We start from the raw sequence: 15,413 nt of genomic DNA, 5'->3' as shown, positions 1-15,413 counted from the left end.
CACAGCCCAAGTTTGAGAACCCCTGACTTAGAGGAGCCTCCTCTTGTTGGCATATTCCAGTGGCTAGCTTTGGTGGCTCCCCACCTACCATGCTGGCTTTTGTGAACTGGATTCTTGAGTGCATCTCTCTCCCCATCCATTGTATAGGGAGATGAGGTGCCTAATGCAGGCTGTGTGTGTCTTGGTGTTTTGTTCCTGTGATTTCACTAGGGGTCTAAAAGTTATGCTTTGTGGCGCTGAGTGTTACAATACCTCGTCCCTTTGTGACTCTAAGCCTAGATGTCTCACTTTGGATACCTAAGCTTGTAAATTTCAACCATAAGTTTTAAATGTATGTAACATTTTGGAAAACAGTACAAGGTATTGTAGAAAATGGAGTCGGATGTCTCATGCAAATGTTGAAGCTTTTAAAGATGCTAAGTACAGGGCTCCACAATAGGTGTGAAGATGAAATCAATTACATAGCTCAGACTTTCATCCTTCCTGGGACTGTCTGTATGAGCCCTGGCATAAATCAGGAAGCATCAACATGTACGTTTCGCTAGGCCTGATTCACCATTGCATTGCTTCAGTTTTGTGTTGGGGTAACTCATTGGATTTCAGAGGAGTTACATGCTGTTTCAAAACTGGCATCCTGCAGCAGTGAATCAGGCCTTCTGTATGCAGTGTTGCTACCACATAGCAAAAGACTTGTAACGTTATCCGAAGAGGATCTTCTAACATCACTCTATGCAATTTTACTTTCTAAGGTTGTGTTATTTCCATGGATGCTTAATAGAATTAAGACTAGGAACTGTGAAAGGGGGAGAATATGAGAGATTAGCATTTTCATTTTATCCTTAATCTAATCTGCAACCTGAAGAGGGTAACATGTGACACTGCTAAACATCAGGTTTGGCATTAGCCAGGACAGGTGTTTGCAGTCTTAGATGCTAATATAACACTTACCTTCAATGGTCAAATTCACTGAGGTTTCCTGCCAGCTTATATCATTGCTCGCATTGCAGGAAAAGGATCCACAATCTGATTTCTGTGCTTCTGGTATGTACAAAAGACTGAAGTTTTCAGAGACCTCGTAACATCTGTTCCTGGGTAGGGGCTTCCCATCTTTCTTCCAGTCAATAGCTTGCACTTTGCCAACCAGCACATTGCAGGATAATTCAATGGATGAACCGACCACAGTAGAATTTATCTGTATCTGAGCTTTGGACATAGGCTCTGGGGGGGGGGGGGGAGGGGGAGAGTGAGATTATATACACATTTAAAAGTCCAAGCTAGGCATCTAAATCAAACAATTAAATCTGCTTATCTATATGATAGATGATGATTTCACAAGTTTTAGGACTACATCTGTCATAACTATAGAGGGAAAGGTAACAGCCCTCCTGTGTACAATACTATAAATTCCCTCCTGGCCAGAGACACCAAAATCCTTTTACCTGTAAAGGGTTAAGAAGCTCAGGTAACCTGGCTGACACTTGACCCAAAGGACTAATAAGGGGACAAGATACTTTCAAATCTTGGTAGGGGAAAGGATTTTGTTTGTGTGCTCTTTGTTTTGGGGGTTGTTTGCTCTTGGGACTAAGAGGGACCAGACATCAATCCATGTTCTCCAAATCTTTCTGAACAAGTCTCTCATATTTCAAACTTGTAAATAACAGCCAGGCAAGGTGTGTTAGGTTTATCTTTGTTTTCTCAACTTGTAAATATGCCTTTTGCTAATGGGTTTACCTCTGTTTGCTGTATCTTTGAACTTAAGGCTAGAGGGGGTTCCTCTGGGCTCTTTGAATCTGATTACCCTGTAAAGTTATTTTCCATCCTGATTTTACAGAGATGATTTTTACCTTTCTTTCTTTAATTAAAAGCCTTTTTAAGAACCTGATTGATTTTTCCTTGTTTTAAGATCCATGGGGGTTGGATCTGGACTCACCAGGAACTGGTGGGGGGAAAGGAGGGGGAATGGTTAATTTCTCCTTGTTCTAGGATCCAAGGGTTTGGATAGGTGTTCACCAGGGAATTGGTGGAGGAGTCTCTCATGGCTACCCAGGGAAGGTTTATAGTATTTAGGAGGGAGATATTCTCGCAGGGAGGTAGACAGAGTTTCCCAAATGACTCATTAACAATGTGGGTGGTGGCAGCAACCAGATCTAAGCTGGTAATTAAGCTTAGGGGTTCTCATGAAGGCCCCCACATCTGTACCCTGAAGTTCAGAGTGGGGAAAGAACCTTGACAACATCTAACATCCAGTGATGTAGGCTTGATTAATAGCTCAGTAGACATCAAAAGCCAATTTTTATCAGCTCATGTATAAGTCTTCATAGCCTAGGTAATCCTCAGTACAAGAGTTCTGAGATACTGAGTCTTCAGGGAGGTTTTTTTAACACCATTGTCTTTCAAACTTATTAGTTTTTGTTTGTCTCCTTACTCCTTTGCTCTAACCCATTTAGAAATTTCTTGTTCTCAAATGATATGGTCCTGATAGAATCATAAAATATTAGGGTTGGAAGGAACCTCAGGAAGCCATGTAGTTCAACCACCTGCAGGACTAATCCCTAGATAGATTTTTATACTAGTTCCCTAAATGGCCCCCTTGAAGATGGAACTCATAACCCTGGGTTTAGCAGGGCAATGCGCAAACCACTGATCTATCACTCCCCCCTCCCACTCTTAGGGACCTGTGTAGGGCTATTCCCTACAATATATTTCACTACGTTCTTCAGTCTGGTTATATAGTTTACCAGAGATGGAGTCTCCACCACTTTTGGAAGACTATTTCTCAGTGTCATATACAAGGTTAAAGGACGTTATGACTACATGCTGCCGAACCTTAATGTGCAACATAGTGAAATCAAAATTAGTATTTCTTGCTTGGGTCAAAATGTACAAGTGTAGTGTGGCTAGAACCAGAGTGTCTCAGTTCTCCAGCCACATCATTTTTTATTCTGCTTTCATAAGTTAATCAGGGTCAAGTTAGGATGGCTTTGATGTGAGACTGCCCGGAAAATAATGGTAGTGATATGAGACTTAGCATTTTTCCTGCAAAGTCAGAATTGACTAAAACTTTTTCCCTCTGATGTCCAGCTTATTTTTCATAAGTGTCATCCCCTTGTCAAGCGTAATGGATTCTTGTCCAATCTTACAGGGGTAAATGTTTTATAAATGACTGCAAGGCTTTTTTTATGTGGTGAACAGGTTGTGCAGCTGCTTCCTTGAAACATGCACCCGCACAGCCTCAGTTCCCATTAGTGTGATCTATTCAGTAAAAAATGTTCTGTGCTGCCAGCTGTTTTATAAATATTTCTGCTCTTTCACTTACCTAAGACTAGTAGTGTAGTTTGCCTGGCTTTAATTTTGTTCAAATTGACGGTAGCTCTGTAGGTCCCGCTGTCTGTCTCTTGTACGTTTTTCAACAAGAGGGAGCCATTGGATGAATAGAAAATGACTCTGTCTTTATAGGATTTAAAGATAATAGGTTCTGTTCCAGTTCCATAGTAATCCACAACACTGAGAGCTGGGCCACTACTTATGTATTCCCACTGTATATGTTTTATGACTGTTCGGTCATTGGTGGGCAATGCAGTCAACAGCACTGAAGAGCCTGTACCAACAGTTCTATGTTCTTGGGCTTCTGCTGTTTTTGGAGCCCAGTGGAAAACCAGCAGCAGCACTAGAGAGAAAGGGAAGACAGGAAGAGCCAGGCTAATTAGTCTTATGGCAGTATAGATCTATGAAACAATGTTCATTTGGGGATCTAGGACAGGGGAATGGTAATGGGGACCTGTTCCTCAGGGATGTTAATGTGAATCTGGACCAGAAAGACTGTGATGAAACATAACCTTTCTGATGGTGGTTGGGTGGCTTATGTTTAAGCAGTTGGTGCTCTCTGTCCATTTCCTACTGGAGAGGTGGCTGGATCACAGTTAGGCCTCATATGTTGGTGGCGTGTAGGGTATGTGTAGCTACACGCCACAGTGAAAAGCAGGCTGCATTTACGCTGTGGTGTATAGCTACATGTGGCAGTGAAAGGCTCTGGCAGAGAGGAAGCACCAGGGAAAGGTTCTGGCAGCTCTCTGCAGTGGGTGAAAGGCTCTGGCAGTGAGCACACAGGGACACTGCAGCACAGATGGGGGAGGCACAGCTTGGGTATGCAGAAACATGTAGGATACCTACCCACCAGGTCTCTTCTCTGTTTGCCTAAGCAGTGCCTAACCATCTACACGGTTATTTATAGCTGTACTAGGGGTGTGTGCAGTGAATGTACTTTACACACTGCCGTACGTATAGACATCTCCTTAGAGAGGTGTGAGCCGGAATCCCAAATTCAGACATCTCTGGATTCTGGTGATGTGGGCAGGGGAGGGAGTTGAAATCTGAACCTGTATCTGAACTGCAACTGGCACTTTTGTTTCATAGATTGTTAGGCCAGAAGGGATCACTGATCATCTCGGCTGACCTGGGATATGGCAAAGGGCCTAGGACTTCTCTGAAATAATTCCTGGTTGAACTAGAGCATCTATTTTTAGAAAAAAATTGTCAGTCCTGGTGAATCTCCCACAGCCCTTGGTAAGTTGTTTCAGTGGTAAAGTGGAAGATTCAGCCCTTTACATACAGAGAACACGGGATTAGCAGTCCATTGCCCTTACCGCTCAGCCACATGCTCATCTCAGAGGCTGGCAACCTCAGAACGGTGGCCAAGAATGGAACAGGCACAGAAGTGGTGCATCCTGACAGGGTTAGGGCATGTTGGCAAGGGCTAACGTAGAAAGTTTTCATTGCTGCTGTTCCTCATCCTATGCTTATCGGAGGCTTCATTTTGAGGGATCAGTTTAACTCTCCGGGTAACTTAGAGCAGCTCTGAGGGATACCCTAACTGCCATAAGCCTGACTACAAGCTGGGACTTGGCAAGGCATAGGGATGCTGCAGCCACACCTCCTCTCACTCATTCTTCCAGGAGCTCCACCAAGGTCAATGGAGAGTTAATAAAGCTGCCTCTGCACCTGGCAGGGAGTCCCCTTACCAGAATGGATAGCAGGGAGAGGACTCAGCTGGTCAGCTGCTTTGTGGCTAGTTTTCAGGCCAGAGAGCACTAGTGAATAAGGCCCTCACTGAACAAACTGAGGACTTCTCTCTCAAGTACTCTCCACCCAGCACTTTTTGCAGGCACTCGGGGCTGGCCTTGGATCAAAACATACCCCAAGAGAGCCAAAATGTAGTGTCCCCAAGCAAGTGGTGGTAATTATTCACCTACAGTTCCAGTGGTGCATTAGCCACTGTCAGAAGACAGGATACTGGGCTAGATGGATCATTGGTCTGACCCAGTGTGGCTGTTCTTGTGTTTTTCATACCCAGGTAAGTCTGGTGAATGTTACTGCTCAGTAAAACAGAGTGGTGTGCCTAAGGCTGGGCTTGAGCTAGTGCAGAGAATGAAATGCCTACAGAGGCTGCACCAGCAGATCCTGATTCCCACTCTCATGGAAGTCCCTTTGTGCTGTTCTGGCAGCATAAGGGGGCCTTAAATGGGGTAGAAATGAGTCCTTGAGGATACTCTTCATGCAGAGGATCTCCACAGCCAATGTAGAGCTGGAGTAAGGGCTCTGGGTATGTGTGCATTGCAATATGAGGGTGTGATTGTAGCACAGATACACAATAGAAATCATGTCTCATAGTGATAGGCTCAAGTTGCTCAATATAATTTGCTTATAGAGGAGGCTGGCGGGGCGGGGGGACTTGATCATATCTATAAACAGCTGCTTGGGGAAAAATATTTGCTAATGGGCTCTTCAATCTAGCAGAGAAAGGTCTAACACAATCCAATGACTGGAAGTTGAAGCTAGACAAATTCAGATTGGAAATACAGTATAATTTTTTAAACGTGAGGTAATTTAACTGTTGGAACAATGTACCAACCAATGGTTGTGGTGGATTCTCCATCAGTGGCAATTTTTAAATCAAAACTGGATTGATGTTTTCCAAAAGCTCTGCTCTAGGAATTATTTTGGGCAGTTCTCTGGCCTGTGTTATATAGGTCAGACTAGATGATCACAATGGTCCCTTCTGGCCATGCAATCTACAAATACCAGTGCTAGCTTTAATCTAGTGAACATGGGTAACAACGGTAGTGAAGACATAGGCAGCTAGTCTGTGCCCGCGAGTACAAGATGAGGTATATATTCAGGTTGCTAGTACATGCTGAAGACTGTGCCACCACATCAGTGCTACTACTGTTGGAACTGAAAAGCACCATGGGCAAACTGCCCTGCACTGCTGCTATTTTTGGCTTGCTATGGCCTTGTGGGCCATGGGAAGTAGAGCATAAATTGGAGCAGCCCTGAGGCTAATCTAGATTACATAAGGTGTCAGATAGGTACCGGCTGCTCCAGAATATAGTATGCAAAAAGGGCTTAAAACAGAGATTGACACATATTTCAGTGCCCAACTAATATTATGCTTAGATATGTTTTGGTACTGGAAGGAATTTATACATACTCAGGCACCGGCTCATCATTCTGTAACTCATCCTGCTGAGGAGGCCTGCACTAGCAGGTAACGTTTTGGTACCATACCAGCAGGACCCTGTGGAAACATACAGTAAAATTCAGCAACACGGTAATGAGGGATCAGTGCAATCACTGGAAGTGACCTGCAGTTCCAGATGAATCCCTCCCATAGGAGAATGTGAAGGCTGCACAGTTAGCATCAGGCACGGCCAGAGTTAAGGTCGTACTTATTCTAGGGCTGACCCAAGGAGAGGCTGTGGTAGGAGCTGCAAGTACTGTAGCTCCTCTCTGTCGAACAGTGTCTTAATGCAACATAGGACATTCGGAGCAGTGAAGGATGTTGAAGGAAGGGGAGGAGAGGAATTGTGGAGCTCCTGGGGATCTGACAACCTCCTGGGGAAATGTTTTGCAGCAGCAATAATTAGTAATTGTCCCCAAAGGTTACTAGTGGTCTGAGCACTGGATTAGAGGCCAGGAACCCCTGGGATCTAATTCCAACTAAAACTGGCCCCCCTCCCCCAAGTTAAGTTACTGAGGGTATGTCTACACTACAAGAGTAGTTCGATTTAACTTAGGTCGAATTTGTGGATTTGACCTTATGAAGTCGAATTTGTGTATCCACACTAAGGACACTAATTCAACTTTGTGAGTCCACACTAACGGGGCAAGCGTCGACATTGGAAGCGGTGCATTCTGGGCAGCTATCCCACAGTTCCCGCAGTCCCCGCTTCCCATTGGAATGCTGGGTAGAGCCCCCAATGCCTGCTGGGGGAAAAATGTGTTGAGGGTGGTTTTGGGTAACTGTCATCATTCAACCGTCACTCCCACCCTCCGTCCCTGAAAGCGCCGGCAGGAAATCTGTTAGCACACTTTTCTGGTCAGTGACAGCGCGGACGCCGCAGCACTGCGAGCATGGAGCCCGCTGCGATCATCGCTGCACTTATGGCCGTTGTCAACTCCTCGCACCTTATCATCCACCTCTTCCACAGTCAGCTGCTGAGAAATCGGGCGAGGAGGCTCCGGCAGCGCGGTGAGGACATGAAGTGTCAGAGTGGCACAGACCTCTCACAGCACGGATCGGCTGCGGAGATCATGGTGGCAATGGGTCACGTTCATGCTATGGGACGGCGATCCTGGGCCCGGGAAACAAGCACGGACTGGTGGGACCGCATAGTGCTGCAGGTCTGGGATGAATCACAGTGGCTGCGAAACTTCAGGATGCGTAAGGGCACTTTCCTTGAACTGTGTGACTTGCTGGCCCCTGCCCTGAAGCGCCAGGACACCTGGATGCGAGCAGCCCTGAGTGTGAAGAAGCGAGTGGCCATAGCCCTCTGGAAACTTGCAACGCCAGACAGCTACCGGTCAGTAGCGAACCACTTTGGCGTGGGCAAATCTACCGTGGAGGTTGCTGTGATGCAAGTAGCCCACGCAATCGTTGACCTACTGCTCTCAAAGGTAGTGACCCTGGGAAACGTCCAGGTCATCATAGATGGCTTCGCCACGATGGGATTCCCAAACTGCGGTGGGGCTATAGATGGGACTCACATCCCTATCCTGGGACCGGCCCACCAGGCCAGCCAGTATATTAACCGAAAGGGCTACTTTTCAATGGTGCTGCAAGCACTGGTGGACCATAGGCGACGTTTTACCAACATCTACGTCGGGTGGCCGGGCAAGGTTCATGACGCGCGTGTTTTCAGGAACTCTTGTCTGTTTAGACGCCTGAAGGAAGGTAGTTTCTTCCCGGACCACAAAATAACTGTTGGGGATGTGGAGATGCCTACAGTGATCCTCGGGGACCCAGCCTACCCGCTAATGCGCTGGCTCATGAAGCCCTATACAGGCGCCCTGGACAGTGACAAGGAGCTCTTCAACTACCGGCTGAGCAAGTGCAGAATGGTGGTGGAGTGTGCTTTCGGACGTCTCAAGGGGAGATGGAGGAGCTTACTGACTCGCTCGGATCTCAGCGAAACCAATATCCCCATTGTTATTGCAGCTTGCTGTGTGCTCCACAACCTCTGTGAGAGCAAGGGGGAGACCTTTATGGTGGGATGGGAGGTTGAGGCAAATCGCCTGGCTGCTGATTACGCTCAGCCAGACTCCCGTGCCATTAGAAGAGCCCAGCGGGAAGCACTGTGCATCCGGGAGGCTTTGAAAGCTAGGTTCCTCAGAGAGCAGGGTAACCTATGACTGTCCAGTCTCTTTACAGAGAAGCTGAACCTGCCCCTGTTTCAGTTACTATTGACTTTTTTCAGCGGTTACATACCCCGTTCACCAGGTTTCCCCCCTTCCAACAGACGTTTAAAAATAAAGTTATTGGAACATTTTTAATTAACAAAGTTTTCTTTACTAACAAATTCGTGTTAAAGGGTTCAAACAGGGACGCAGACTGTGGTGGGTATGGTGTGCAGTGATGTACAGACCGCTTCTACACTCGAGGACTGACAGGATCCTGCTCCTACAGCGGTCTCTGGGGGGAGGATGGTTACAGGAGGGTGTGCAGGAAGGGGTGGGTTTGCAGGAAGGGGTGAGGGGTGTGTGGGAAGGGTGAGTAGGTGTAGGGGGATGATGGCTCTGGCTGGGGCTCATGGCATCGGAGAGGTTCATGGCTAGGGTGGAAGGGCATGGTAAGGGCAGCCTGCCTTGCCATTTGTGGATGCCAGGTGCTCGGACCCTGGGGCAGCATACACCTCCCAGACTGACCTGGGGCAGCAGACACCTCCCAGACTGACCCGGGTGCCTAGTGACTGCACTCTGTGTGTGACCTGCTGTTGATCCTGCCCCCGTGTCTGTAGCCTGGTAATGGTGGCTGTCCTATGCAATTAACAAACCCCTATCTCCCCTTCACAAAAAATCTTCTGCAAAGAAACATGACGGAAACAGTAATTAACAGCAAACTATTTTTAATACTCAACTACACAGTTGGGGGATGAAACTGGGATTTTGGATTGGGTGAGCCAGGAAGGGAAGCAATTCTCATACTTTAGGGAATGAGAGCTGTTTGGTACATGAGCGCTCTGCTGGGGTGGAGTGACAGTTTTCACAGCCCCTAGCGCCCCTCCTTCTTGTGATTTTGGGTGAGGGGGGACAGGACTTTGTGGCGGGGGAGGGCGGTTGCAGATACAGTTCAGGGGGGCTCTGCTCCTGCCTGCGGTCCTGCAGAACATCCACAAGGCGCCGGAGCGTGTCCGTTTGCTCCCTCATTAGTCCAAGCAGCGTTTGAGCTGCCTGCTGGTCTTCCTGCCGCAACCTGTCCTCCCGTTCGCTGTGTGAGCGCTGCTGCTGAGAGAGGGTCTCCCTCCACTGGCTCTGCTGGGCCGCCTCGGTTCTGGAGCAGGCCATCAGTTCAGCGAACATCTCGTCCCGAGTCTTTTTCTTTCGCCGCCTAATCTGCGCCAGCCTCTGTGAGGGGGATGCCGGGGCAGTTCGGGAAAGAGCTGCAGCTGTGTGATGGGAAAAAGGAAGTGATTTCCTTGCAAAGATACATGTTTGCGAACACTGAACACAGTCTAGTCTGTTTCTGTGAACAAGACCATACAGGGCACCTATCTCATGTGCTCTCAGGACAAGTTTGAATTTTCGGCATTCGCTTTCATTGCCTGGGGTCTTGCACTGGAGATCAGACAAGCGGGGCAGGACAGCAGAATCCGTGTAGCAGCCAGGCCTGGTAAGCCGTAAACTTTAGGCTGCTTAACAGTTAATGGATAGCAGTGCCCTCCTGCTGCAGGCAATCTGGAAAGCATAAAGTCTGACCCTGTTCCAGCCTCTCGTGGCTGTCCCCGGGAAAGATCCCTGTATGCTTTCCCTCTGCAGCCTCCACCAAGTGGCTGTTAAATGACAGTCATTGTTATGCAAAGGAAAAGTGAAGCATTCACAATAGTAACATTACAGTAATTCCCCTAATTAGATGCAGCAGTCGCCGAGCGAGATCACCCTGACGCGGGTCACTAAAAGAGACAGAGAGCGCATGCTGCGTGAATCCCTGCACAGACCAGGGCCCTATGCTGCCATGCTCGTCGAGTCAATGCTCCCACTGTACCTGAGGATGGCCTGGCGCGGAAGATTGTGCTTCCACGGAGCACCCAATAAGGCACCTCTCCCCAGGAACCTCCTGCGGAGGCTTTTCGAGTACCTCTACGAGAGCTTCGTGGAACTCTCCCAAGAGGATTTCTGTTCTATCCCTATATGTATTGACCTTCTTTTCATATAGTTTTTATTCCTGTTTTTTAAAAAATAAATGTTTACATGTTTATAGCACTTACCAACTGATCCTTCCCCTGATTCAGAGTCCGGGTTAACGGCCGGGGAGGGTTGGTAGGGGATCTCTGTGAGGCTGATGAAGAGATCCTGGCTGTCGGGGAAAGCAGTATTGTAAGCGCTGTCGCCTGCCTCGTCCTCCACAAACCCTTCCTCATCTTCCCCATCTGCGAACATCGCCAAGAAACTGCCCGTCGACACTATCCCATCCTCAGAGTCCACGGTCACTGGTGGGGCAGTGGTGGCAGACCCACCGAGAATGGCATGCAGTGCCTCGTAGAAGCGGCATGTCTGGGGCTGGGCTCCGGAGCGTCCGTTTGCCGCTTTGATTTTTTGGTAGCCTTGTCCTTGATTTTCACGCGGCACTGCGTTGCATCCCGGCTGTATCCTCTGAGTGCCATGGCTTTGGAGACCTTCTCGTAGGTCTTTGCATTCCGTTTTTTGGAGTGCAGCTCCGAAAGCACAGACTCATCGCCCCACACAGCGATCAGATCCAAGACTTCCCGGTCAGTCCATGCTGGGGCCCTCTTTCTACTCTGAGATTGCATGGACTCCTCTGCTGGAGAGCTCTGCATCGCTGCCAGTGCTGCTGAGCTCGCCCCGATGTCCAACCAGGAATTTAAATTCAAACTGGCCTGACAGGAAAAGGAATTCAAATTTTCCCGGGGCTTTTCCTGTATGGCTGATCAGAACATCTGAGCTCGGACTGCTGTCCAGAGCGTCAACACAGTGGTGCACTGTGGGATAGCTCCCAGAGCTACTAAGGTCGATTTCCGTCCACACATAGGCTAACTCGACATAGCCATGTCGAATTTAGCGCTACTCCCCTCGTCGGGGTGGAGTACCGAATTCGAACTAAAGAGCCCTCTAGGTCGAACTAATTAGCTTCCTGGTGTGGATGGTTGCACGGTTAAATCGAATTAACGCTGCTAAATTCGACATAAACTCCTAGTGTAGACCAGGCCTGAGACAGAGATGAAATCGAGGGATAATTTCCCTACCTAACTCAGAACTGTTGTATGAATCAGTAGTGTTGGTAAAACCTCCCACATCCTTCGTGCCATTCCCGGACCCACCCCAGTCCCCTCCACAGGGATTCCTGTGTTGGAGAAACACAAGAATTGCTCTCTTCTCCTACCACCCAAAAAGCAGAAATGACACCAAAAAGGATGGGGAGAAGTGTGTCCATGGCCTTATTCCCCAGTGCACCTATCTGTGAGGCAGGATGGATGAACAGGGTGCTATGGGGTGGGGGCAGAGTATATGTATGAGAACATTTGTGTCCCAAAGCAGTGTAACTCCACATCTTCCCCTCCAGATGTGGCACTGTAAATAGTCCCAGACTCTAGCCCCACATATGTACTAAGAATTATTAAGTATCAGAGGGGTAGCCGTGTTAGTCTGGCTCTGTAAAAGCAGCAAAGAATCCTGTGGCACCTTATAGACTAACAGATGTTTGAAGTGGGTATTCACCCACGAAAACTCATGCTGCAAAACGTCTGTTAGTCTATAAGGTGCCACAGGATTCTTTGCTGCTTTTAAGAATTATTAGAAATGTATATCCACATACCTGACCCAACATGAGAACTTCAGGCCTCCTGCCCACTACTGAAATTCCATTTTTAAGTGTTGTATTTAGGGCCCACTACAGTCAAGGGAACAATTCCCATTCATGAGCTTTGAATCAGGCCCTTAGTAAATAGATGACTGTTTCCCTCATTACCTGAAGGAGAAATTCAGCTTGAAACTGGATTTAAGGCTGCAACAGCTGCATTTAGAAATTGTATTGATCTGTTCAACAAAACTTTAGTACTGCAATAGATAGTCTTACGCAGAGAGATACACATGTGTCCGGCAGGTGGAGTCTAACCTGGAAATACCCTTTCATATATGCCTGGCACCTGCTTTTTTTAATCCCCTGTGACCTTGAACTTCAGGTTTTAACTTCTTTAGTAATCATCTGTGATTATCTGAAACAATATAAACCACCTGCTGCTAGAATTTCTCCTCAGGGATTTATTTTTTGATAATTCATCCTCATCATCATGGCAAATCCCAGGATGACATGGCCCCCTTACAGACTGAGTGACACTTGGATTGATCACCAGCAAGGTCTTTAAGCTGGTCTGGTTGGATAGTCAGTTTCGTCAATCACTGGCAATCTTATCGTGCCACTGAAGGTCTCTAATCTAGAAGGCTGTTTTCAGATTTCCCCCATCCTTTTATCCTATTGACCCCCTCCTCATTTTGCCCCTCCCTCTATTACCAGCAATCACAACCCATCCAGTAGGTTTTCCAGGAATACACCTGCTGGTGAAAGTTTTTCCTTCACTATAGTGAAGAAAGGCAGACCCTGCACAAAAGAGAAGGAATTGCCAGAATCTACTAGGAATTAAATGATCTTCTATGTTACAGTAAATGACAAGGCAGAAACATAGGCGGCAGGTTCGTATAATTTTTGGTGGGGCCCAAAATGGTGGTCCCACCCCCCGCTCTCACCCTGTAAGCTGATATAAAATGAAGCTACAATGCGTCAGCACCACAAGATTACAAGGGTCAATTAAAAGTGGAAAGTCAGAAGCAGCACTTGCCTGCTTCAATATACGGTATTAAATTTTGTTGCACCTGTTGTGACAAAGTGGGAATGTTCTTAATGTTTTCTCTGAATACTGTGTGGGTGCCTCAGTTTCCCCTGCAAAGTGCCAACTGATGGTGTTGGGGACAAAGAGATCAGGTGGCCTCCTTGTCCGGAAGAGACACAAAGGCCAGATGAGGGAGTGTCAGTTTGGAGCTGGCTGGGGAAATTGGGAGAGGCCCAGAACTTGGGTCTGGGCTCCCCACCCCCCAAGATGGACCTGACTGAGGGGTCCTGTTTTCTGTACCTACAAGCTCTGTTTTAGACTGTATCACTGTCATCTAATAAACCTTCTGTTTTACTGTCTGGCTGAGAATCACATCTGACTGCGGAGTTGGGGTGCAGGGACCTCTGGTTGCCCCAGGACCTGCCTGGGCCCACTCGCTGCAGAAAGTGCATGGTGTGGAAGGGCATGCTGAATGCTCCGAGGTCAGACCCAGGAAGGTGTAAGCTTCTTGCTCTGGAAACAGTTTGCTCAGAGAGGAGGCTCCCCCAGAGTCCTGACTGGCTTTGTATGTAGTTGTTCCAAAGCATCCCAGAATCCCCTTCCACACCATGTGCTTCCCGGAAGTCTGCACAGGCACTGACACTCCCTCCTCTGGCCTTTGTCTCTTTTCCAGGCATTAGGAGGCCACCTGATCTCTTTGTTCTCCAACACCTTCAGTTGGCACCTTGCATGGGGGTGACCCAGGCCATCAGTTGCCTGGAGGCAGGGTTGCAGCCATTATCTGTGCAGACGGCATCACACTGGCCCTCTAGGGCTTTACAACAATCACACCCCCTTATCCCACCATCTAGAGCCTTAAGAAATGCATTGGGGAAACTGAGGCATACAGACAGTATTCAGAGAAAACACCTGTATATGACCAGTTACATACTTTGAAGGGTGTAAAATAATCAAATATTGTGCTAAATACAATGATACTCCAAACTGACCACCAAATTTAAGTTGCATGTTTTTCCCCTCAGGTGAGGGTTCTGGGGTGGGGCTGGGGATGAGGGGTTCACAGTGCAGGAGCGTGCTCGGTGCTGGGGGTGCAGGCTTTGGGGTGAGGCAGGGCTGAGGATGAGGAACTTGGGGTGCAGACAGGCTGCCCCAGGGCTAGGGCCAGAGAGGACTCCCCATCACCACCACTGGCAGCAGCAAGCTCCAGGGGAGGGACCCCTCCTCTGCCCCCTACCCCCCACAGCACACTCACTCTGCACCACAGTCACTGCACATGCTCCTAGGGCCCCTCAGGTCCAGAAAGCCCACTCGCCTCCCCTATGGTGGGTACTGGGGGGGGGTTGCCATCACAGGTGGCCTTCCATGCTGCCCCTCACCATAACTTCACTGTGGATGGGTGATGGGGCTGCCCCTTGCCCAGCATGGGGCAGACGTGGGGTAGGCAGGGTGGTGGCTGGCTATGGGGTGGGGGAGCAGGGTGTCATAAAATTCATCCAAGCCCCAGCTGCTCAGGTCTAGGAAGCCTCCCTCTCCCATCCCTCCTGTGGCGGGTGGGTTGGTGGGTGCTGGGGGAGGGGGCATTGCCTTCACATGTGGCTTCCTGCCTCCCCTGTGCAGCCTGCTGCGCCTCACTGGGGGTAGGAGTGGGGGCTGGAGCTGGGGCTGGGGGGGAATCATAGGGTCAAACACTCAAACATAATAAAAAAAATCATAGGGTCAAACACTCACGGAAGCCCCAGCAGCTGCTAAGGTGAGTGATGTCCCTCTCCTGGCCGGAAGTCCCATTCGCGTCTCCTCCAGGTAGGGGCAGGGGAGGGGAGAAGAGGCCCCCTCCACTCCCCTCCCCCTCTACAGCAGCAGTTAGTTAGCATTGTTCTTATGCTAATGCTGCAGCTGTAGCCTTAGGCTATGGCAGCAAAAGCAAGGGAGAGAGACACTCGCTGTGCGCTCTCTTTACATTCAGGCAGGGAAGCTTCGGGGGGGGGGGAACCTAGCTCCAAATATTGGTGGAGCAGAGCCCCTGATTATGAATATTCCTGGGGCTTTAGCCCCAAGAGCCCATATAAGTTGGCGCCC

The 15,413-nt window shown here is 48.5% G+C and overlaps 1 protein-coding gene across 7 annotated transcripts in view; it reads right to left on the bottom strand.

Annotated features, from left to right (window-relative positions):
- LOC120371879 (natural killer cell receptor 2B4-like) overlaps positions 1 to 15,413 on the bottom strand; it is a 38,126-nt gene that overhangs the window by 16,153 nt on the left and 6,560 nt on the right. For all 7 annotated transcript variants that reach the window (XM_039488283.1, XM_039488285.1, XM_039488282.1 and 4 more), the window contains exons 2-4: positions 6,488 to 6,574; positions 3,317 to 3,667; positions 949 to 1,218 (exon numbers count right to left, since the gene is read on the bottom strand). In XM_039488283.1, the coding sequence (XP_039344217.1) occupies positions 949 to 1,218; positions 3,317 to 3,667; positions 6,488 to 6,518 (652 nt within the window). In that variant the 5' untranslated portion in view covers positions 6,519 to 6,574. The remainder of the gene's footprint in view (positions 1 to 948; positions 1,219 to 3,316; positions 3,668 to 6,487; positions 6,575 to 15,413) is intronic.

This window comes from Mauremys reevesii, linkage group 9, assembly GCF_016161935.1.
Source record: "Mauremys reevesii isolate NIE-2019 linkage group 9, ASM1616193v1, whole genome shotgun sequence".
Classification (NCBI taxonomy): Eukaryota; Metazoa; Chordata; order Testudines; family Geoemydidae; genus Mauremys; species Mauremys reevesii.
The sequence above is the reverse complement of the archived record's forward strand: the minus strand, read 5'-3'. Positions and strand labels throughout refer to the sequence as shown.